General features: G+C 37.4%; 1 protein-coding gene across 5 annotated transcripts in view; it reads right to left on the bottom strand.

The window, feature by feature from the left end:
• Window positions 1–25,701, bottom strand: part of LOC123516005 (ATP-binding cassette sub-family C member 4-like) — a 222,798-nt gene that overhangs the window by 56,916 nt on the left and 140,181 nt on the right. For all 5 annotated transcript variants that reach the window (XM_045274990.1, XM_045274992.1, XM_045274989.1 and 2 more), the window contains 3 exons: window positions 23,711–23,857; window positions 3,133–3,212; window positions 2,077–2,227 (listed from right to left, as the gene is read on the bottom strand). In XM_045274990.1, the coding sequence (XP_045130925.1) occupies window positions 2,077–2,227; window positions 3,133–3,212; window positions 23,711–23,857 (378 nt within the window). The remainder of the gene's footprint in view (window positions 1–2,076; window positions 2,228–3,132; window positions 3,213–23,710; window positions 23,858–25,701) is intronic.

Here is a 25,701-nt window from a genome sequence, read left to right as displayed (position 1 = left end):
TTGTTGCCCATGGCAGTTCTCCCTCCTACATAAAATAAAAGACCTTTCTGAATGTAGGTTGTAAATGATACAATAGCTTACTGACTCATCATTATTACAAAGGTGTATGATTCGCTAATACCAGGATAAGTACTGGTGCGCTGTGCTAGTAATAATTTGATTTTATTTAGCTTACCATAAAAATTAATATTTGTTTGTCATTTGTCATTTTCAGAAAATGGGCAAGAGCAGGCAAACTATAACTTTTTTCAAAAATTTGCAGGTTCTTTTTTTCATTATTTACATACCTAGTATGAAAAATCACTTGCTATTACCATTCTTATTTCCAGAGAGAGAGAGAGAGAGAGAGAGAGAGAGAGAGAGAGAGAGAGAGAGAGAGAGAGAGAGAGAGAGAGAGAGAGAGAGAGAGTGAGAGAGAGAGAGAGAGAGCTGCCTCTGAGTCAGGCCCTCCACCACCTCACAGCCCGAATACGGTGCCAGGAGCTGTTTTCTGTTGCTTGGAGTGAAGAGATTAAGAATCTTCCTGTTGAGGATAGATTAAAAACTTTATAGAAGCAGGAAATTAAAACAATAGGATAGTATATAGTTTGAGGGACTAAAAATGATCACCCATTCAAGGAACAGGCTGAATGTAGGCAAACTTCAAGCGAGAAGGAAAGGTGAAAGTTGATAGAATTGAAAGAATTAGGTAGGGAAGGTGCATGCACAAAGGCACAGCTCTTGAGAACAATGTAAGGGACCCTATTATGTCCATGAGCCTTAAGAGGGTTTAGACCATCAAGGGCATGAGAAACATCATTGTGAAGGATTTTAATATGTAGTCTATGGGGGAGGAGGAGAAACAAGCCCAGATCATTCAAGGTGAAGGTTTTAGCAAGGTTTTGAGAGAAGAATTCAGCTTTACAAATAGATGAGATGATAGTGGTGTCATCAGGAGTGAAATAAAGAAAGGAAAGATGAAGAAGCAAAGTTATTGGAGATGTTTTTGTTTAGGTGCCAGAAGTCTCAAGGAGACTTGGATCTCAACAGATTTTGACACTTTCTATTAATGGAGAAGTTGGAGAACAGACTTAGCATGATTTCAGATAGAAATATAAAGCACATTAGATTCAAGTGATGGAAGGCTCACGTACCTTTAGTGAGCCACCTCTATCATGTATAACATGACAACAGGCTGTGTTAAACCAAGGTTTGGAAGATTTAGGTTGAGAGAAAGAGTGAGAAATGCACACCTCCATGCCAGGCACTATCACCTCTGTTATGTGCTCAGCATACAGAGATGGGTCTCTGACATAAAGCAGTAGTCATTCCAAGGAAAATCAACATAATACCTCCTTATGTCCCGCCAACTTGCAGAGGCAAAATGCCATAGGCATCTTCACTTTGGGGGGGCATTGTGAGGAAGGCTTCATTAAATAGAATAAGATAAAGATAGATAAAAGAGAAGATATATAGAGGATAAGTTAACAACATAAACAGAAGGACTGGAAGTTAGGAAAAAGACAAAGAAGTTAGGCATATCTCAAAGATGATCAGGAATACGAGCAGAGTTTTCCACTAATTGCTTGATTAAAACTGTTGGCAAATGTCCTTGCAACTACAAATGGACTTTATTGAGGACCAGCCTTGTATTCTGAAGAAAATATTTTATCAGTCATGAAGTCAGTCTTGTATCCTGGGAAAATATTTCATCAGTCATGAAGTCATTTGTGGAGTAAGGATATCTCAAACATCCTTTCAGGAATACTGGATAAATTATGACCCTCTCACACTCAAGAACATGAAAAAATTCTCCTCCTTCCTTTAAAAATGCATAAAGAGGAAAGGGATGCCTACACATCATTAATTTCTCAGTAAGCATTAGGTATATTATTTTTTCCCTCTTATCATCTTAGCAAACAGAGTATCTGTACCAACACTGCTGAATGAATATATGAATATATACTGTATTATAGCACTCAAATCTATTTTTGTTAGAGCCTAAAACTATAGGATAAAATGATTAAGTATCTCAAGTGTGGGTTTGTTGCACAAGAGGGCATAAAAAATAAAATAAAAGTAATGATTTTAACTCACCGACTGATTCCATACGCTTGAGGTCACAAAGTATAGGAAGGTATATGCATCGGATGGCGACAAGTAAGACCAAGACAAGTACTGCAGGCACCAGTAGCCAAACATTGGTTGAAGCAACTAATGCAAGCAAGCCCACCACAGACAGCACAATCTGTACAAATTAGTCACCTACATAGTGTAAATAATATTTTAAATTTGTTCATGCATCAATTACTCACATCAGCCAATACTAGTCTAATGTGAGTAGCAGCAATATGTGATTAAATAATTCAATAGCAACATGTCATGCATCTCTAACAGAGAGGACCACGCAAAAACCACAAAAGAGATCAATTGGGAAGTATACTGAGATAACTGACTACAGCAACCCTGGATAACACTGATTTGAACTGTGGCTATAGAAGTAACATATGAACCTAAACTACTGGTCAGACAGCAGCATCTTAGTGCACTACCAAGCACCAACAAAAGCAAGTGACTCTTACATTAACTGTTGTACGTATTACACAATGGTTGACCATATCAAATTTTGAAGCCAACAGATTTATACAAGGAATGTCTTCATCCACATGAATCTGAGGTCTTCAGACAGGCTAAGGAAAAATAAATGGGGGGCCTCCAATAACTGATTACAACCTTGAAACCACAAACACCCTGACTAAACTATTCCATCAACCAGATAGTTTTGACTACTCTTCATATCCTTTAGGATATGAAGATGAAAGAAACTCCACTTGCTGTGAACTCTCCCAAAACCATCTCCCTCCCAGCACTCCCATCCCTCCTGCCAATTACTGCTACCAAGATATGCTCTTCTCCAGCCAACACTACACCTGTCTCATCTCTTCAGCCAAAAGCCTCAACATACATGTCTACATAGAAGAGCCACATACTGCCCATATCTTTAATCTAGAAATTATTATAGTTGTAATATTTCCTCCTACATTCAAAAGAAGTAAATGCTTGATATCATCATTGAGATTTCCAGTCATGTATGCTTTACTAACTTCTACAAAGTGATGCCTAATTTGGAAATAAAAACAAAGAAAAACTTACATTCAAAGAATCCAACAGGTCTTTAGGGAGTTTTTCATCAATTACATTTAGATCCTTTGAAAATCTGTTCAGAATCTGACCTGTGAAAACACATTAAAACAAATTACGAACATATTATAAATTAAAGACAAATTACAAACATATTAAGGGGCAGGCAGCTCACTCTCTGATATAATCAAAATACATGAAAAATTAAAAATTGAGATTTGAGCAAATTAGAAGTGTACATGTGTGCAGCAACATATAGGAATGCAAATTTAAATCACTGCATACTATGCTCACTTTGCTTTTTAAAGGGGACACTCAAATATGGTCCACATGCTTCTGTATATGAAGCTAATTTTTTTCTTGTTTCTAAGTCATACGTAATTCCAGAGTCATCTGGTAGCTAGTTTCTACTGACACCGCACAACAAGAAGATTGCCTCACACATATTCACTTATCCACAGGATACAGAAATTGTCTGATGCATGCTGCTCCACTTGATGCTAGTAGACATTTATGATCTAAAATTATATTATTTCTTTTTGTTTCCTTTTCTAAAATCATTTCAAAATCACCATGTCATACTGAGGCATTTTACTGGTAAAAGTGCAAGATAATATGTTGAACACGGCACCTCTGGACACAACACCAGGATAAGTCAGTAGTATCCTATTTATTGTACTATACATTAGAATTACACCTCCTACTTAAGTTTCACACTATCAAGGTTTCATGATCCTCAAGTTTGACGGTTAGTCCTAAATTTTTATCATCCCAAGTTTTGTGAATTATTGACCCGAGTTTCACACTACTTTGATAAGATTTGGTAGTGGATATATATGTGAAAGAAGTACAATTCAGAGATGGACTGGCAGAGGTTTTAAGTGTAACAATTAGGACCAGTGGGAGAGAAAGGAGGAGTATCATAGTAATATATGTCCCACCGAAGACAAATACATGGAGGCTTGATGTAAACAAAAGAATACAAAATGAAGTGCTAAATTGCCTGGACAATATGTTACAAAAGGACAGAAGAGTGCTACTTGTGGGGGATCTAAACACAAACATGTAGATCGGGAAGAAATGGATTCAACAATCACACTGGACATTGGGGAGAAGAAGTGTTTAGAGGGGAAGAAGAACCATCTATGCTGGATTTGATTTTCATAGAAAAAACAGAGCCTTGTCCAATGAACAAATATCATAGCCCAATGGAAAAAAGTGACCATGTTCTTCTAGAAATTGAATTAGAGGACCAGGAAATTTTGAAATGTAATGAGGGGCACAAATAAAAAAGATTGAATCATGCCAAGACAAATTTTGAAGGATTAAGAAATTACTTTAATAGTAATAATTGGAAGGAAACCATTCAAGGCAATAGAGTCCAAGAAAAGCATGAAATATTTCTAGGCAAGTACAATGAGGGGGTAAGGAGATATGTTCCTATATAGGTACAGAGTAAAAGAGAGCAAGCACACATAGTATAATGTTATGTGTGCAAAAGCTGAAAAGTATAAGAATACAGCATGGAAAATATCAGGGACACAGTGGAATGAAGAAAATAGGAAGCAGTATAAAGAGGCACAAAATGAATACATTAGGATAAGAAGGGAGAAGGAGAGAAATTTTGAAAGAGATGTAGTGATGAGATGTGGAGAGGGACCGAAGCTTTTTTTATAAGTACGCAGGTGTAGGTACAGTGTACAGAAGTACTGAGCTCGGAAAGTACCATGTGTAGCAATTGCAAAAAAAGTCAAGTGGTACATAAAGCATTTTCAATAGGTTCGCAACACGGCACATGCATAGCTCCACCCACATCCCCCACTTGGAAGTATGTACCAAACGTGGGAGTTTTTGGTACCTATTAACCACGCAATGTACTGCACCTGTGTATATAAATGGAAAGATGACTATCAGAGACCCCATCACTAAGTTAATCAAGGGAAATAGGATATATGAGAGCTTTAAATCAGTAGTTAATGAGGAGGAAGATTTCAAAGAACCAAAAGACCAAGTAAGACAGGAAGGATTAAGAAGTGTTGTGGTGCATAAACAGAAAATTAGCAAATTACTAGAAAAAGTAAATGTAAGAAAAGTAAATGGGGCCAGATGGAGTGTCAAGAAGGACACAGAGAGAACGTAGAGAATAACTGGTGGAACCAATATGGGATGTGATCAACAGCTCTTTAATGGAAGGTAAAGTACCAATGACATAAAAGAGAACAAATATAGTCCAATTATACAAAGGAGAAAAAAAGACCAGTCACTAAATTACAGACCAGTGTCATTGACTAGTGTTTTATGAAAGATTTGGGAAGTTTTTATCAAAGAAAATTGCTTCAATATCTGGAGGGGAAGGATATAATATATAACTCCCAATTTGGATTTAGAAAAGGAAGATCATGTATTGTTGACCCTCCCTAACTCGGACTAATAGGGAGAAAGGTTGGTCTGACAAACGCGAATGTCAGATTTATACAAATCCCCTGCCTTGCAAACAAACACACTTTAAATAATAAACAGTGGTTTAATAGAAATTGTGAAGAAGCAAAAAAGAACAAAGAAAAGGCATGGAAGAAACTTAAGAAAAACAGTGATGTATTATCAAGAGAAGTTTACAAAACAGAAAGGAATAGATATGTTGAAGTAAGGAGAACAGCACAAAAGGAATATGAACAGAGGGTGGTGGAAAACTGTGATAGTGACCCTAAAATGTTTTACAAATTCATAAATGGAAAACTAAATAAAAGGGAGGCAATAGAAAAGGTAAAAAATGGGGAAGAAGTATATGAGGATGCTAGAGATATAGCTGAAATTTTGAATGACAACTTTTGCAAAGTGTTTACAAAGGAGGAGCATTTTATAGGAGAATGGCCTACGGAAATAAACCAAATGCAGGACATCATGGTTACTAAAGAAGATGTAAGGAAAATTATAAGCAATTTGGATATCAATAAATCAATGGGGCCTGATGGCATATCTGGGAGGTTGCTAAAAGAATGTAAGGATCAATTGTTGAACCTCGTATTTGATATTGTGGAAACCTCCATACAAACAGGAATAGTCCCAAAAGAGTGGAAAAGAGCTCACATTGTGCCTATATATAAGAATGGTAGTAGAATGGAACTGTTAAATTACAGACCAGTATCGTTGACTAGTATATTGTGCAAGGTATGTGAAGAAGTAATTAAAGCTAAGTGGAGTGAGTATCTAGAAAGTGAAAACATTCTGAGTGAAAGGCAGTTTGGTTTCAGAAAAGGAAGATCGTGTGTATCCAATTTATTATGTTTTTATTCAAGAGTGACTGACATACTACAACATAGAGAGGGATGGGTGGATGCTATCTACCTGGACTTGAGAAAGGCCTTTGATAAAGTGCCACACAATAGACTGATATGGAAACTAAAGAAGATTGGAGGAGTAAGTGATAAACTAGCAAAATGGATGGAAAATTACTTAGTGGGAAGAGAAATGCGAACAGTGGTGAGAGGAAGGAAGTCCGAGTGGAAGAAGGTAACCAGTGGAGTTCCACAAGGGTCAGTGCTTGGTCCCATCATGTTTTTGATTTATGTTAATGATATGCCAGTAGGAATTGACAGTTACATGAATATGTTCGTGGACGATACCAAAATTATGAGGAGAGTAAAGAATGTGGAAGATTGTAACAAGTTACAGGAAGATCTTGATAAAATATATGAGTGGAGTAAAGAGTGGCAGATGGAATTTAATATAAACAAGAGCCATGTTATGAAAATGGGAAGAAGTAGATACAGACCAAACAGGGATTACAGGCTGGGTGATGAGAAAATTGAAGAGACCAATGAGGAGAAAGAATTAGGAGTAACCGTGCAAAACACTTTGTCACCGGAGAAACACATTTACAAGATATTTTTGAAAACATATAACATGCTTCAAAATATTGGCCTTGCATTCCACTACCTAGATGAAGGAATGATTTAGAAGATATTATGCACCTTAATAAGACCCCAGCTAGAATATGCAGCTTGCGTCTGGTCACCGCATATGAAGAAAAATGTGAAGAAGGTGGAAAGGGTACAGAGGCTGGCAACAAGGATGGTACCAGGACTCAGGGAGTTAGACTATGAGGAAGGATTGAGGAAACTGGGGCTGACCACATTAGAAGAGAGAAGAACAAGAGGAGACATAATAACTATGTATAAATTGGTGAACAAGATTGACATATTGGACAGAGAGTTGATAAAGGTGACCACAAGTAGTCATCTCCGAGGACATGGAAAAAAACTAATAAAAGACATCTGTCTAAATGACGTGAGAAAATACAGTTTCCCGCATCGTAGTATTGATAAGTGGAATAAACTGAACAGTGATGTCGTTGACGCAGTGTGTGTCAATCAGATGAAAGAGATATGACAGCAGTGGACAAGGAGACAGGATTCAGAGAGCTTAGCTTGGGCCCTGTAATACACAAATAGGTAAATACAAATAGGTAAATACACACACTCCGTCGCCGTCGCTGAGAGAGGACGGCTTGTCTCTGGCTGCGGACGGGAAGAAGGAAAATACCTATGGTGTTGCAGGGCCCGAGTAACCCTAAGTTAGTGTCCTGTTAATGTCCTACTGTCGCTTAGTGTTGAAAGTGAGGGATATGGAGAGTGATCCCTGAGAGGAGAGCGTGGGCGGTGATTGTTTTGGCCGTAATCAGCTGACGATAACAAAAATGGCGTCTAGACAAGCCAGAGACTTTGAAGGTTTCATAACTACACCAAAAGGACTGGAGTAACTAGATATGGATGCAAGAATCCAGGCACTGGAAAGTAAGTTCCTAAACATTTTGTCCATAGAAGAAAAACTGGGTAGAGTTCTAGCCGAGAATGATTCGTTCAAAAAAGAGATCTGTTTGTTAACGCTAGCGAATAAAGAGCTATTGAAGGAAAAAGTAGAGATGGAGAAAGAAAACCAACAACTAAGGAAACAATGTGAAGAGATGAAGGCTAAACTCATGGAAATGGAGATAAAAATATCCGAAGGGGACTTGAGGAAGGAGGAATGCCTTAATCTAATTGATACCAGGATGAAAGAAGTGAACCATGAACATCAGGAGGTACAAAGGTCCTTTAGAGAGACAGTAAAAAAGCAGGAAGAGGAAAATAAAGGGATTATGCAGAGGGAAATGGTAAAGGCACTAAAGGAAAATGAGTATGTGGTGAGAGATATTGCTGAAAAGAAAAAATGTGTGATCATAATAGGATTGAGGGAAGAAACTAACAGGAACTGGAAGAACAGGAGGGATAAGGAAAATGACAGGATTAAGTCTTTACTGAACAAGATCTCTGTGGAAGAAAAGGACCTATATGCTGAGGTAGAAGAAAGTGTGAGATTGGGAGCTTTTGAGGAAGGCAAGAATAGACCATTAAAATTGAAATTAAAGTCTCAGGTGGCAGCGGAGGCCTTGTTGAGGAGGGCTTGGAAACTTAAGGACTCTGAGGAAACCAAAACAATTTACATAAGAAGAAATATGTCACAAGATGAGCGAATGAAAATGAAGGAGCTTGTAACTGAAGCGAAGGAGAGGAATGACGAAAGAACAGAGGATGAAAAGACCAAGTTTTTTTGGAGGATAAGAAATGGGAGGCTAAAGAAGTGGTGGATAAAACAGACGGAATAGGCATTACATGGAAGAATGAGACTAGGAATGGAATAAAAGTGACTTACACGAACATAGATGGATTTCTGTCTAAGAGGCTAGAATGTATGGATTATCTAAGAAATAATGAACCGGACATAATGTGTGTAGTGGAAACAAAGCTAAGGTCTGAAATAAAGCTAGACTGGTTTGATGTAAAACACTACAAAGTATGGAGAAATGATAGAAAAATAAAGGAGGTGGTGGTATAATGGTTTTTACTAAGGAAGATCTGATAGTGAAGGAGGTGAACTATAGTAAGAGAAATGAGGAAGTGATAAGTATGCTTATAACAGATGGCAAGAGGGATATTAATATTATAACAGTATACATACCACCCAGAACCAGTGCTTGGGAATATGAACAGTACCAAATGGTGATGAGAAATACTCTAGACAGAATGAAGCAAGAACTCATCAGAAAGGATAGAGTGATGATAGTTGGAGACTTTAATTGCAAAGAAATAGTGTGGGAAGACTATGAAGTGGTGAACGGTGGTGAGTGGGCAGAAGAATTGTTAAAGGTAGCAACAAATAACTTGATGACACAGTGGGTGAGATCACCAACAAGGTGCAGGGGACAAGATGTTGCAGCAAGGTTGGATTTGGTATTTACCAGGGGCATCTCTCTAAAAGAGGAAATTGAACATGAATGTCCCTTGGGGAGAAGCAATCATGATGTCCTAAGCTTTGAGCTGAATACAGAATTAAGCACGAATAAGATTGTGGAACGCAAGGAGGAAAAATTAAATTATACTAGGGCAAATTATAACCATATAAGGGAGTTCTTTAATGAAACTGACTGGTCCGTGGTATACCAGGAAAGGGATATGCAATTGAAATACGATCAATTTATGGATTTGTATAACTCTGCTGTGAAAAAGTTTGTGCCATATCACAGAAAGAGGACTTTAAATAATAAACAGTGGTTTAATAAAAAATTGTAAAGGAACAAAAAAGAACAAAGAAAAGGCATGGAAGAAACTTAAGAAAAACAGTGATGTATTATCAAGGAAAGTCTACAAAACAGCAAGGAATAGATATGTTGAAGTAAGGAGAACAGCACAGTAGGAATATGAACAGAGGGTGGTGGAAAACTGTGATAGTGATCCAAAAATGTTTTACAAATTCATAAATGGAAAACTATATATAAGGGAGAAAATAGAAAAGGTAAAAAATGGGGAATAAGTATATGAAGATGCTGGAGATATAGCTGAAATATTGAATGACAACTTTTGCAAAGTGTTTACAAAAGAGGAGCATTTTATGGGAGGAAGGCCTACGGAAATAAAGCAAATGCAGGACATCATAGTTATTAAGGAAGATGTAAGGAAAATTATAAGCAATCTGGATATTAATAAATCAATGGGGCCTGATAGGATATCTGGGAGGTTGCTAAATGAATGTAAGGATCAATTGTTGAACCCAGTATTTGATATTGTGGAAACCTCCATACGAACAGGAGTAGTCCCGAAAGAGTGGAAAAGAGCTGACATTGTGCCTATATGTAAGAATGGTAGTAGAATGGAACCGCTAAATTATAGACCAGTATCGTTGACTAGTATATTGTGCAAGGTATGTGAAGAAGTAATTAAACCTAAGTGGAGTGAGTATCTAGAAAGTGAAAACATTCTGAGTGAAAGGCAGTTTGGTTTCAGAAAAGGAAGATCGTGCGTATCCAATTTATTATGTTTTTATTCAAGAGTGACTGACATATTACAACATAGAGAGGAATGGGTGGATGCTATCTACCTGGAATTGAGAAAGGCCTTTGATAAAGTACCACACAATAGACTGATGTGGAAACTAAATATGATCGGAGGAGTAAATGATAAACTAGCAAAATGGATGGAAAATTACTTAATGGGAAAAGAAATGAGAACAGTGGTGAGAGGAAGCAAGTCCGAGTGGAAGAAGGTAACCAGTGGAGTTCCACAAGGGTCAATGCTGGGTCCCATCATGTTTTTGATTTATGTTAATGATATGCCAGTAGGAATTGACAGTTATATGAACATGTTTATGACGATACTAAAATTATGAGGAGAGTAAAGAATGTGGAAGATTGTAACAAGTTACAGGAAGATCTTGATAAAATATATGAGTGGAGTAAGGAGTGGCAGATGGAATTTAATATAGATAAGACCCATCTTATGAAAATGGGAAGAAGTACATACAGACCAAATAGGGATTACAGGCTGGGTGATGAGAAAATTAAAGAGATCAATGAGGAGAAAGACTAAGGAGTAACCGTGCAAAACACCTTGTCACCGGAGAAACACATTAACCCCTTCGCGCCGGATGTTAAAAAAGCCCGCCTGTATGATATACTGGTGATAGTGCCGCACTACCTGGAAACTGCAAGCTTGTCATACTTGTCGCCTTTGTGTATTATGCTGCTATTTTTAGTCACTATATGCCTTCAAGAGGAAAGTGGACTCTCAGAAAGAGAGAGAGAGAGAGAGAGAGAGAGAGAGAGAGAGAGAGAGAGAGAGAGAGAGAGAGAGAGAGAGAGAGAGAGAATGTGTGACATTTGCTAATATTTTAGACACAAGGGACACAGGTAGCTTATCTTTCGAGAGGAAGAGGGGAGGAAGGAAGGAAACAAGGAGAGAGAGAGAGAGAGAGAGAGAGAGAGAGAGAGAGAGAGAGAGAGAGAGAGAGAGAGAGAGAGAGAGATTAGAAAATTTGTTGTTTTGTATGTGTGTGTGTGTGTGTGTGTGTGTGTGTGTGTGTGTGTGTGTGTGTGTGTGTGTGTGTGTGTGTGTGTGTGTGTGTATTTACCTAATTGTAACATACGGGAAAAGAGCTATGCTCGTGTTGTCCCGTCTCCATATCTATTAATGTCCAGCTTTTTCTTAAAATCATGAATATTCCTTGCTGACCACTTCCACGTCTAAACTATTCCATGCTTCCACCCTTCTATGAGGGAAGCTATATTTTTCACATCTCTCCTATAAGTGGCCATTTTAGTTTTTTCCCATGCCCTCTCGACATTCTTCCATTCCACATACACAGATCTTCCCTATCCATTTTTCCATGCCAATCATCACTCTGTATATTGCTATCAGGTCTCCCTTTCTTCTGTTTTCCAGGGTCGGAAGTTGCATTCTTTTCAGTCTGTCTTCATAAGTCAAATCTCTTAAGTCAGGCACCATTTTGTTGCAGCCCTCTGTACTTTCTCTAGTTTCCTTATGTGTTTCTTTAAGTTCGAGCCCACTGTATTGTTGCATATTCAAGCCTCGGTCTTATCATTGCAGTAATTATTTTCTTCATCATTTCTTCATCTAAATATACGAACGCCACTCTTATGTTCCTCAATAAGTTCAATACTTCTCCAATTATTTTGTTTATATGTCTCTCTGGCGATAGGTCATTGGTAATTGTCACCCCAAGGTCTTTTTCTTCATGACTGGTTTTATGTCTTCATTTCCTATCTTGTACATACTCCTGATTCTTCTTTCACTCTTGCCAAACTCTATTTTCTTGCATTTTGTCGTGTTGAACTCCATTTGCCATGTACAGCTCCATTTCCATATTCTGTCCAAGTCTTCCTGGAGTAGTTCGCAATCTTTGTCACATCTCACTTTTCTTAACAATTTTGCATCGTCTGCAAATAGGCTCACATAACTGGACACCCCATCCACCATGTCATTTATGTAGACTGCAAACATTACTGGTGCCAACACTGATCCCTGTGGAACTCCACTCTCCACCAAGCCCCATTCTGATGGTCTGTCCTTAATTATTGTTCTCATTTCTCTTCCTACCAAAAGTCTTCCATCCATTTTAGTAAACTGCCATGCACTCCTCCTACCATTTCAAGTTTCCAGATCAGTCTCTGGTGTGGTACCTTATCAAAGGCCTTTTTTAAATCCAGATATATTCCATCAGCCCAACCATCTCTTTCCTGTATTACATCTATCACCCTCGAATAGTAACATATCAGGTTTGTCGTGCATGAACGCCCTTTTCTAAAACCAAATTGACACTCACAAAGTATGTCATTTTTCTCCAAGAAGTCTGTCCATCTATTCTTCACCACCCTCTCACACATCTTAGCTACCACACTTGTAAGTGACACTGGTCTATAGTTCAATGGGTCTCTTGTTACCTGATTTATAGATTGGGACAATGTTAGCTCTTTTCCAGTCTTGGGGCACTACACCTTCCCTTAATGAGGCATCAATTACTTCACAAACTTTTTCTGCCAGTTGCTCCTGCATTCTCTTAAAATCCATCCTGATACCCCATCAGGTCCCACAGCTTTTCTCACTTCTAAACTCCCATCATATTCTTGATCTCCTCCACAGTTACTTGAAACTCCTTCATAATCCCTTTCTGTTCCATTACCAGTGGTTTGTCAAAAGCAGTCTCCTTTGTGAATACCTTCCGAAAGCATCCATTCATAGCCTCTGCCATTTCCTGGGATCTTCACTGCATACTCCATTTACTTCTAAACTTTCAATACTTTTCTATTTTTGATGTTGTTGTTCACATGTCTGTAAAAAGCCTTGGTTGGTCTTTACATTTATCAATTATATCCTTTTCTTGTTTCTTTCTTTCTTCTCTTCTAATCAACACATATTCATTTCTTGCTCTTTTGTAACTTTCCCACTGCTTAATCCGTCTTTTCCTTCTCCACCTCTTCCATGCATCCTCTTTTCTTGTTCTAGCCTTTTCACATCTATCGTTAAACCAGTCCTGCTTTCCAACTTCTATGTTGTCTTATTGGTACAAATTTTTCTCACCTTCTTTGTATATTTTTATAAATTCCTTCCACTTTTCATTTGCTCCTTAGCACTCTTGAATTTCATCCAATTTGTCTCTTGAAAGAATTTCTTTAGGTTTCCAAAATCTGTCTTGGCATAATTCCATCTTCCCACTTTATATTCTTCATTTCTTCTAGATTTCTCTTCATCTATCACCTTGAACTCCAAAACTGCATGATCACTCTTTGCTAAAGGGCACTCCACCCTCATCTCCTCAATGACCATTGGCTCTGTACTAAAGACCAAGTCCAGTCTTGACGATGCTCCTCTCCTCCAAACCTAGTATCTTCTTTGACCCACTGAGTTAACACATTTTCCATTGCCAGTGTCAATAGTGTATTTCCCATGTTGTCTCTGATCCTTCCATTGACCAGTCCTCCCAACACACCTCTTTACAATTAAAATCTCCCATCATTATAGTTCGTTCACAGCCACCCAACATTTCTTCCAGACATGTTCCTGTATCACTTATCATTTCTTCATATTCCTGTACTGACCATGCATTTGTCTTAGGTGGTACGTACACCACTATGTAGTGCCTCTTTTTCCTTCATTAGTTTCTGCTCTGATCTTTAGCACTTCTGCCTTTCCCATACCTTCTTTCACTTGATCCACCTTTATATCTTTTTAACCAGCAACATCACTCCTCCTCCCATCTTACCTACTCTATTTCTTTTCCAAACATTATATTTCCTTCTCCAACCTTCATCAGGTCTTCTCCTCTCTCAGTTTTGTTTCAGTAAGACCCACAATATCTGGGTTCTTGTCCTCAAGTAATCGTTGAGTTCTAAAATCCCGATATCACTCCATTTATGTTGGAATACATTACATTTCGCTCATATGTAAGTTTCTTTAGTCCTTTCTTGCTGTACTTTTCTGGGTTATGAACCACTTCCTCAGTCTCATATCCAAGATTCTCCAGAAAACTCTTTCTTCTCCTCTTCTGTCCTCTCTTCATTTTTTTTCAAAGCCTCCTTTCTCAACTCATTTAACATTTCTCTTTCCTTTTCACCGAGATCTCTTCTCAACCAAATCTTCCTTGTTGTTTCCTGCTGGGCTAGCCTCCATGACTTCTCCACCAATTCATCTACATCCTTTTGTGACTTAAGTTTGATTCTTATTGGCCTCATACCTTCTCTTGTGAACTTTCCAATTCTATGGAAGTCCTCTATTTCTTGTACTAGGTCTTTTCCTCCTCCTGCACCACATTAATGATATTATTTATCACCTTTTTATGTTTTTTCTCTCTCCATTTTACTCGGTGTCTTATCCTCCTCCACACCAAATATCACCACACATCTCTTTTTGTCTACAGTTTCCTCACCAATGTCTCATTTGACTTAATAACCTTCACCACTTTCTCAGCAATCTTCTTCTATGATCTGTTGATCTATAATTTCAGCAAGGCCCAAAGTTTTCTCCCAGACTCTTTGATTTCCTTTTCCAGACTTGCAACTTTGTAATTTACCTCCTTTCTTTCCACTTCCTGACTATGATCTGTTTTATTCCATTCAGCCTGACTTGCAACTTTGTAATTTACCTCTCCATCACTTTTCCTAAAGATGTACTAGGTCTTTTCCTCCTCCTGCACCACATTAATGATATTATTTATCACCTTTTTTATGTTTTTCTCTCTCTCCATTTTACTCGGTGTCTTATCCTCCTCCACACCAAATATCACCACACATCTCTTTTTGTCTACAGTTTCCCTCACCAATGTCTCATTTGACTTAATAACCTTCACCACTTTCTCAGCAATCTTCTCTTCTATGATCTGTTGATCTATAATTTCAGCAAGGCCCAAAGTTTTCTCCCAGACTCTTTGATTTCCTTTTCCAGACTTGCAACTTTGTAATTTACCTCCTTTCTTTCCACTTCCTGACTTTTTTTCCATTCAGCCTGCTTCTCCATCACTTTTCCTAAAGATTCTCCACATTTGTCGCAATTCACTTTAATTAACTTAACTTCCTCTTTCAGTACTGCATTTTCTGTCTTCATTTCAGCGCACTCTTTCAGCACATTGTTATGACTCTTTTCCAGTTCGCCATACTTTTCAAATAGTTTTTCAATTTTTCCTTCTAATTCCAGAATTTTCTTGACATAGAGCGCTCTTTTCCATTGTACTGAAGCCTGTAAAGTCTAATTTCTCCGAATACGGCTAAACTATTCCATGCCATGTTGCAGATGTAAACACCAGCTGATGGCCAACGCAGGTTACAGTTTAAAATTCACCTTCCTGGACATTATTTTGCTTCTCAACAGTTCATGACTGGTTTTATGTCTTCATTTCCTACATATGGAGAACAAACATTACATGGTTACTCTTAGACAGGTCCTTAATTATTGACAAACATTACATTCCATCAGCTCCTTTCCCACCTTAGTTACTCTTAGTCCATCTAGTCTTCACCACCCTCTCACAACTTGTAAGTGACACTGGTCAATGGGTCTCTTGTTACCTGATTTATATTAGATGATTTCTCTGGAGCTCAGCGACAGTGGTTTGTCAAAAGCAGTCTCCTTTGTGAATACCTGAAGCATCCATTCATAGCCTCTGTGTGTGTGTGTGTGTGTGTGTGTGTGTGTGTGTGTGTGTGTGTGTGTGTGTGTGTGTGTGTGTGTGTGTGTGTGTGTGTGTGTGTGTGTGTGTGTGTATTTACCTAGTTGTATTTACCTAGTTGTAGTTTTACAGGGCCTGGGCTTTATGTTCGTGTGGCCCCATCTCCATATCTACACTTATCCAATCATACTTTAAAAGTGTGCACACTCATTGCAGGCACTACTTCTTCATCTAAACTGTTCCACGTCTCAATACATCTCTGTGGGAAACTATATTTCTTAATATCTCTCAGACATCTTCCCTTTCTCAGCTTTTTACTATGCGATCTTGTGCTTCGGATGTCATATTCTTCTCTCAGGATCAGTTTCTCATTATCCACTTGGTCCATTCCATTGATCAATTTATAGACTTGTATCAGGACTCCTCTCTCCCTTCTTTGTTCCAAGGTTGGTAGATCATATGTCATCCCTTCAAGTTCTGGGACCATTCTTGTAGCCATTTTTTGTAGCCTCTCCAATTTCCTTATGTGTTTCTTTTTATGAGGGGTCCACACTACTCCTGCATATTCCAATCTGGGTCTTATTATAGTACTTATCAATTTCTTCATCATTTCCTTGTCCATGTAGTGAAATGCTACTCCAATATTCCTCAGCAAATTATATGTTTCTCTAAAAATTCTATCAATATGGCTTGGTTGATTGATTTCTTCCATCGTCACTCCTAAGTCCTTTTCCTTTTTGACTTTCTCCAGTTCTACTCCATCTCCCATATTATAGATTCCCACAGGTCGTCTTTCACTCTTTCCCATTTCCATGACATGGCTTTTGTTCACATTGAATTCCATTTCCCACTTCTTACTCCATTCCCAGATCTTATTTAGGTCTTCTTGCAGTATTTCACAATCCTCCTTTTGCTTTATAACTCTGCACAGTTTCGTATCATCCGCAAACAAATTTATGTAGCTGTTCACTCCTTTTGGCATGTCGTTAATAAAAAGGAAAAGTACTGGTGCCAATACTGACCCCTGTGGTACTCCGCTTTCTACTGCTCTCCACTTGGACTTCATATCTTTAACTACCGTCCTTATTTATCTCCCCCTCAAATAATTTTCTATCCATCTCAATGTGCTTCCTTTTAAGCCACCCTTCTCCTCTAACTTCCACAGTAATCTTGCATGTGGCACTTTGTCAAATGCCTTTTTTAAATCCAAATAGATGCAGTCAACCCATCCCTCTCTCTCTTGTACTCTATCAACTATTCTAGAATAGAAACTCAATAAATTAGTTACACAAGACCGTCCTTTTGTAAAACCAAATTGGCTATTTGATATTAATTTGTTGTCTTCAAGGAACTCGATCCATTGCTTCTTTATTATTCTTTTACACATCTTGCATATTACACTAGTTAGTGATACCGGTCTGTAATTTAAAGGTTCTTCTTTCCTTCCGCTCTTATATATGGGAACCACCTCAGCTCTTTTCCATTCTACTGGCACTGTTCCATTTTCTATTGAGCATTTTATGATGTTGTATATAGGACTTGCTAGTTCTTCCCTACATTCTTTCAGTATTCTGCCTGAGACTTCATCCGGTCCCATTGCCTTCTCTTCATTCAGTTTCTTCATTAACTCTTTTATTTCAAGCTTGGTTACTTTAATCCCTTTCATATAGATTGTCTCTCTATTACCCTGTGGTCTCTCAAATTTGGATTCTTTAGTAAAGACCTCCTGGAATTTTTTATTTAATAGTTCTGCCATACTTTTTGGGTCTTCCACCATCCCGTTCTCTCCTTTTAACCTTTCTATTGTTTCTTTTTGCCTAATTTTTCCATTTATGAATCTATAGAACAATTTTGGTTGCTCCTTACATTTTTCGACAATATCTTTTTCGAAGTTATTTTTCTCTTCCTTCCTCACCTTAACATATTCATTTCTCGCTGTGTGTGTGTGTGTGTGTATTTACCTAGTTGTATTTACCTACTTGTAGTTTTACAGGGCCTGGGCTTTATGCTCGTGTGGCCCCGTCTCCATATCTACACTTATCCAATCTTACTTTAAAAGTGTGCACACTCTTTGCAGACACTACTTCTTCATCTAAACTGTTCCAAGTCTCAATACATCTCTGCGGGAAACTATATTTTTTAATATCTCTCAGACATCTTCCCTTTCTCAGCTTTTTACTATGCGATCTTGTGCTTGGATGTCATATTCTTCTCTCAAGATCAGTTTCTCATTATCCACTTGGTCCATTCCATTGATCAATTTATAGACTTGTATCAGATCTCCTCTCTCCCTTCTTTGTTCCAAGGTTGGTAGATCCATAGCCTTTAGTCTCTCCTCATATGTCATCCCTTCAAGTTCTGGGACCATTCTTGTAGCCATTTTTTGTAGCCTCTCCAATTTTCTTATGTGTTTCTTTTTATGAGGGGTCCACACTACTCCTGCATATTCCAATCTAGGTCTTATTATAGTATTTATCAATTTCTTCATCATTTCTTTGTCCATGTAGTGAAATGCTACTCCAATATTCCTCAGCAAATTATATGTGTCTCTAAAAATTCTATCAATATGGCTTACTGGTTGATTGTTTTCTTCCATCGTCACTCCTAAGTCCTTTTCCTTTTTGACTTTCTCCAGTTCTACACCATCTCCCATCTTATAGATTCCCACAGGTCATCTTTCACTCTTTCCCATTTCCATGACATGGCTTTTGTTCACATTGAATTCCATTTCCACTTCTTACTCCATTCCCAGATCTTATTTAGGTCTTCTTGCAGTATTTCACAATCCTCCTTTTGCTTTATAACTCTGCACAGTTTCGTATCATCCGCAAACAAATTTATGTAGCTGTTCACTCCTTCTGGCATGTCGTTAATATAAATGAGGAAAAGTATTGGTGCCAATACTGACCCCTGTGGCACTCCGCTTTCTACTGCTCTCCACTTGGACTTCATATCTTTAACTACTTTCCTTATTTCTCTCCCCATCAAATAATTTTCTATCCATCTCAATGTGCTTCCTTTTAAGCCACCCTTCTCCTCTAACTTCCACAGTAATCTTGCGTGTGGCACTTTGTCAAACGCCTTTTTTAAATCCAAGTAGATGCAATCAACCCATCCCTCTCTCTCTTGTACTCTATCAACTATTCTAGAATAGAAACTCAATAAATTAGTTAGTGTGTGTGTGTGTGTGTGTGTGTGTGTGTTTTCACAAATGTTGCATGTAACTTATCTTTCGAGAGGGAGAAGGGGGGAGGAGGGAAGGGAGATGGGGAGGAGGATAGAGAGGAGAGAGAGAGAGAGAGAGAGAGAGAGAGAGAGAGAGAGAGAGAGAGAGAGAGAGAGAGAGAGAGAGAGAGAGAGAGAGAGAGAGAGAGAGAGAGAGAGAGAGAGAGAGAGAGAGAGAGATGGGAACAGTCTATGCCATTGGGTAATTTTAGACACAAGGCAGGACGCATGTAGCTTATCTTTAGTGATTGGTGGAGACAAGGATGGTGGGAGGAGCACTAGGATTTCAAGAACAGCATACGGCATGTGTAGTTGGTATCCAACACACTATACGGGACAACTGAACTGAAGAAAGCTCAGAAAAGAAATATGACGTCTACGTAGGCGTCACCGTATTTGCTACTGGAGCGTAATCAACAACTCTCTAAGGGAAGGAAAGATACCAAGGTGTGGAAAAGAGCAAATATAGTCCCAATATACAAAGGAGGAAAAAAAGACTTAGTCACTTAATTACAGACCAGTGTCACTAACTAGTCTTGTGGGAAAGATCTGTGAAATTGTTATCAAATAAAAATGGTTAGAATATCTGGAGGAAAATGAAATAATAAATAACTCCAAATTTGGTTTCAGAAAAGGAACATGATGCATAACAAATTTACTAAGCTTTTATACAAGAGTAATAGACATAATACAAGGGAGAGATTGATGAGTTGACACTGTGTATTTAAATATCAAGAAGGCTTTTGACAGAGTGAAACATAGAAGATTACTATGGAAAATAGAACATATGGGAGCAATATAAGGAAATATCTTAAATTGGATGACAGACTGCTTAACAGGTAGGGAAATGAGGACAATGATACGGGATACTTAATCAAGCTGGAGTACACCAGTGACATACCACAGGGTTTGGTGCTTACACCAATTATATTCCAAGTATATATCAACAATATACAAGAGGGCATCAGTATTTACATAAATTTGTTTGCAGACAATGCAAAACTTTGAGAGTAATAAAGAACATCGGTGACTGTATGGAATTTCAGAAAGATATTGACAAGATAAAAGAATAGAGCCAAAAGTGGATATTAGAATTTTATACCAGGAAATGCCATGTAATACAGAAATGGAAATGGGTAAAAGTAATAAAAGACCTAAATAGGAATATAAAATGGGAGAAGAGATTATAATGAAAAGGAGTGAAAGGAAAGACCTGGGAGTGATTATACAAGGCACCCTGACTGCAGAAAGACACATAAATCGACTATTTGCTTCAACATACAAGACACTAACATCAGGGTAGCATTCAATTACGTGGATAGGAGTCGGTATGATGAAAAAGATCATAACCACTATGATAAGACCTAGACTAGAATAAGCAACAGTGGTATGGTCACCATACAGGTAGATAACATCAAGAAACTAGAAAGAATCCAAAGGGCCAGTACAAAGATGGTCCTAGAAATAAAGGAACTTTCTTATGAAGAAAGACTGAAGGAAATGGAATTACCAACTTTTACGGGTACACGGGAAAGAGGAGACCTAATAATGATCTATGAGTTAGTAAACCATATGGAAAAGATAGACAGGCAAGACCTGGTATCACTGCATGACAGAGGATGGAGATAGATGAACAAGAAGACATTAAAAAAAGATCATGAAAAGTCAGTGACTGAGGAACATTAAGATGTTCAGTTTTCTGCATAGGATGGTGGACATCTGGAATGGACTGAGTAATGAGATTCTAGCAGTAGAAAGTGAGCACAAATTTAAGGAAAAGTTGGATAAATGTAGATATGGAGACAGGCCCTGCTCAAACCCTGTAATATACAACTAGATAAATATATTAGAAAGAAAGTTTGAGAAGGATATAGTGGATAAAAGCAAGGATGAACCAAAACTTTTCTACAAGTTTATAAACAGCAAAACAAAGAATAAGGAAACAATTGAAAAAAACAATTAAAGAAGGAAAGACATACCAAACAGAGAAAGAAATGTGTGAAATAATGAATGAGAGCTTCAAAACGGTATTCACTGAAGATGACTTCACAGAACCTAATACGACATTGAATTGCCTAGGATTACAGGAAATTGCAGTTCATAAAGGGATATTGGAAGATTACTGGACAAGTTGGAAGTCAGGAAAGCAATGGGGCCAGATGGTGTATCAGGCTGGGTGTTAAAAGAATGTAAAGACCAATTACTGGGACCAATTTGGGAAATAATTAAAAGTTCAATAAATGAAGGGAAAGTTCCACTAGAGTTGAAGAGAGCCAACGTAATACTGATATTTAAAGGAGGAAAGGCAACTGAACCACTAAACTACAGACCAGTGTCACTTACAAGTGTCGTAGGGAAGTTATGTGAAATAATTATTAAAGAAAAATGGGTTAAATTTCTAGAAGAGGAGCAAGTCATATCAAAGACAATTTGGGTTCAGGACAGGGCAGTCATGTGTATCAAACTTATTAAGCTTCTCCTCCAGGGTTATTGCAGGACTTGAAATTAGAGATGGATGGGTAGACACAGTATACCTGGACATTAAAAGGGCATTTGATGAAGTCCCTCACAGAAGACTTCTTTGGAAACTAGAGAACATAGGAGGACTGTGTGGAACCTTGCTCGAATGGACAAGAGATTATTTGAAGGATAGAGAAATGAGAACTGTGATCAGAGATACTTACTCATCTTGGAGTAAAGTAACTAGCGGGGTGCCACAAGTGTCAGTGTTAGGCCCCATTATGTTTCAAGTTTATGTAAACGATATTCACATTGGAGTAAACAGCTATATGAATTTATTTGCTGATGATGCAAAGTTGCTAAAAGTTATCAAAATCAGAGAGGACTGTATACTGCTACAGGATGATTTAAATAAGATCTATGAATGGAGCAAGAAGTGGAAATTGGAGTTTAATGCCAAGAAATGTCACATAATGGAACTAGGAAAGAGTAAGAGAAGACCAGTATGGAACTATTTGATGGGAGAGGAGCAAATAATGAAGACTAAAGAGGAAAAAGATCTTGGAGTGATCATACAAGAAAATCTGAGCCCTGATAAACACAAACAAGATATTTGGACTATCATATAGGATATTGACTAATATAAGAGTGGCATTTCATTACATGGATAAAGATATGATGAAAAAAATCATCTCAAGCATGATACGCCCAAGGCTGGAATATGCAGCAGTGGTATGGTCTCCAAGTTCTAAAAAGATATAAGAAAACTGGAAAAGATACAGAAGATTGCTATAAAGATGGTGCTGGAATTAAAGAACCTCACATATGAAGAACGACTGAAGGAAATGGGACTGCCAACCTTACAAGATAGAAGAGAATGAGGGGACCTAATAACAATGTATAAGATAGTAAATGATATTGAAAAGATAGACAAAGAAGACCTGGTGCTGTTGGCGGAAGAGGATGGAAGGACAAGAGGACATGAAAAGAAGATCAGGATGAGGCAGTGTGTGAAAGATGTTGAAAAACACAGTTTTCCACACAGAACGATGGAAAAATGGAATGCATTGGATAATGGAATTGTTGCAGCACATAGTGTGCATAACTTTAAAGAAAAATTAGATAAATGGAGATATGGAGACAGCACACTATGAGCCCCACTCAAACCCTGTACTAGGTAAATACAACTAGGTAAATACATGGCTAACACCTCTCTCATAGTCAAGTATAACAGCCATTTTGTCTGACATCAATAGCTTCTTCAGTTTCCTAACTGACTTAGAAGACACAGCCTAGTTCTTAAAAGCCTTAGCAGAATTATAAAGGCAATAATAAGGGCTATAGAGGTGAGGAATATTTCTACATGCATACAAAGTCAGCTGTGCAAACACAGATCTTGGTGCTAGCAATGCTGTGGCACACATGCCAGTTTCCCTTATTGAACAGCTTGGACAACTCTTAAAATGATTTGGACCCTTAAGAGCTATCAGGAGTAATTTATCCAGTATATAAGCCGAGTGGCTTAAAAATTCTCAATCTAAGGGCAAAAAATGCCTACTGGTGCACTCAAGATGAAAGAAAAAACAAAGTGTCCGACTTACTCAGGTCATACTTAAGTGGGATTTATTCTAATGGGAAAATGGGGTTATGAGGTATATGATATGTTACATTGCACTATTTTGTTCTTAAAACTGATTTATATATAATGGAAATGAGCAGTTGGGCTGTTTTGTGTTAAGTACAAACTTTGTGTAAATTCAATCAAATCTAATATATTTCAAGTTAAGTTTAACTTAAATTGTAGGCATAACATTTGTATTAATTAAGTCCAAATTTTCCACAATTGCTGCATTATCATATAGTGCTTGTTTTAAATGAACTTAACAATATGGTAGGAAAAACATTTCACATATACCTGCAGGTCGGAAATCAAAATATTTCATGGGGCATCTAAAAACAGCCCATAATGTATTCTTGTGTAGGCCCTGTGAAGATGCAATGCAGGCCCAGAAGAAAAAAAAAGATTTAAGGAACACACCAATGAACATTCCGACCACCAAACCTGAAAAACAAAAGAAAGTCAACCTTCAGCCAAAGAAAAGTCACATTCATAAGCTTTCATCAATATTGCACATCTTTGTAATTGACCTGGCAAGATACCACACTGCTATAAAGATAGATATCAAACCATTTTCTGGTCTTATATGCAAGAAATTCAGGTATATTAATTAACATCTAATATACTTGTCATTTTTGCTACTCAGGCAAAGCATTACACTGGGCTTCAGTGCTTTGTGCATAAAGTTAAGCTAAACAAAAGTCTTTAGATAATGCAGTGTTTATGAATAAGCCATAAACTTATCATGACAGCTGATTACCAATATGATTTTATTCGACTTTGCTCTTCTACTTCTGTGATTTGGGAGTCTAGAATTACATAACTATCCTTTACTTAAAATTTAGGTGTATACAGTCTCACAAATTTCCTTTTTCATGGTCATGCCAACATATGAAAAGATACATAAAGATGGACTAACAGATAATGAATACGAGTACATGGGTGGGGATCAAAGTGAAACCTTTGAGTTAGAAGTACCCTGACTTACAAAAAAATATGAAATACAAGACATCAATCTGTAATTTTTTTTCCTTTTGGCTTGCAAGCAAAAAATTTGGCTAGTGAGTTAGCCCCAGGTACACTGCCATTATTTGGCAAAGTGAATGCCCAGTATCCCATGTCTGACATGTTAAGTTTACATTTCTTTTCTCTCTGTGGAAGCATTTCTTGTATTATGCTGGTGATTTGTGCTTTTTGAGTAGTTATTTAGCCAAATTTCATTTGTCTGACCATGGGTCCTAAGCAAGTGGCACAATGTACACATGCCTATCCTACTTTATAAGCATTCTGAAAACAAAGATGAAATAAACCTCCTTGGAGAGCTATTTTGTGAAATGCCAGACAGATGAAAACAAGGAGAGCTTGGCAAAAAAAAAAAAAAAAAAAAAAAAAAAAAAAAAAAAGGCAAAAAACAAATATAATTTAAGCAAATGTAAAGAAAAAAAATGTAGCAATCAATTTCAGCAATAAAGCATAGGATCAAGAGTGTAATGAGTAAATCAGTTCAACAATTAAGGAGTTCATGGTAAACAAAAGTAACAGAAAAACAAAACAAATAAACTTCTCAACTCCTCCATCTACCTCCTCCAACCTCAATCTCTCCCAGCATCTTCCATTAGTCCAACTCATCTGATCTCCAAGATAAATATACATACTTTATACAAAATCTTTATTTACTTACATTCTCTCTCTTTTTAACTTTTACTGTTTATATACAAAAAATTGTTATTTATAAATCTTAACTAAAACAGGCATAAAAGTGGACTATTTTTGCATGGATGTAATAGATTAATGGCATTTCAATTTAGTTGTGTTATGAGTAAACTGAGATATGAGCTCCATCATAAAACTAATTAAACTCATAATTCAAGGAATCACTCTACTAGTCTTTGTTTTAAAAAACAATAAATACACAGAAATGCAGGGTGTCCAATGAGGAGAGTCACATATTCATGGAAAAGAAAGATGAGATCATTTTAAGGAAGAACATTCAGTAGTTAAATGCTTTAAATACCATGGTTCAAAAGTTACAGGACAATTAAATCTGAACAGGCATCAGTGCCGAAGTGGTTATACAGTCCTGTCCCATAACATCCACCTGATTACTACTGCCAAATAGAGTTCATTACATTTCAGCTATTACTGGCACAAAAATGTGTCACATCCTTAAATTTCAATTTATCTTTATTTAAAAAATGTTGAAGCATAATAACTAAAATATAATAAATTCCATATGCCAAGAGTGATCAGATGGACTATTAATTATAGGTCAGGAGTGACTAGCCACT

This window comes from Portunus trituberculatus, chromosome 40 (assembly GCF_017591435.1).
Source record: "Portunus trituberculatus isolate SZX2019 chromosome 40, ASM1759143v1, whole genome shotgun sequence".
Lineage (NCBI taxonomy): Eukaryota > Metazoa > Arthropoda > Malacostraca > Decapoda > Portunidae > Portunus > Portunus trituberculatus.
The sequence above is the reverse complement of the archived record's forward strand: the minus strand, read 5'-3'. Positions and strand labels throughout refer to the sequence as shown.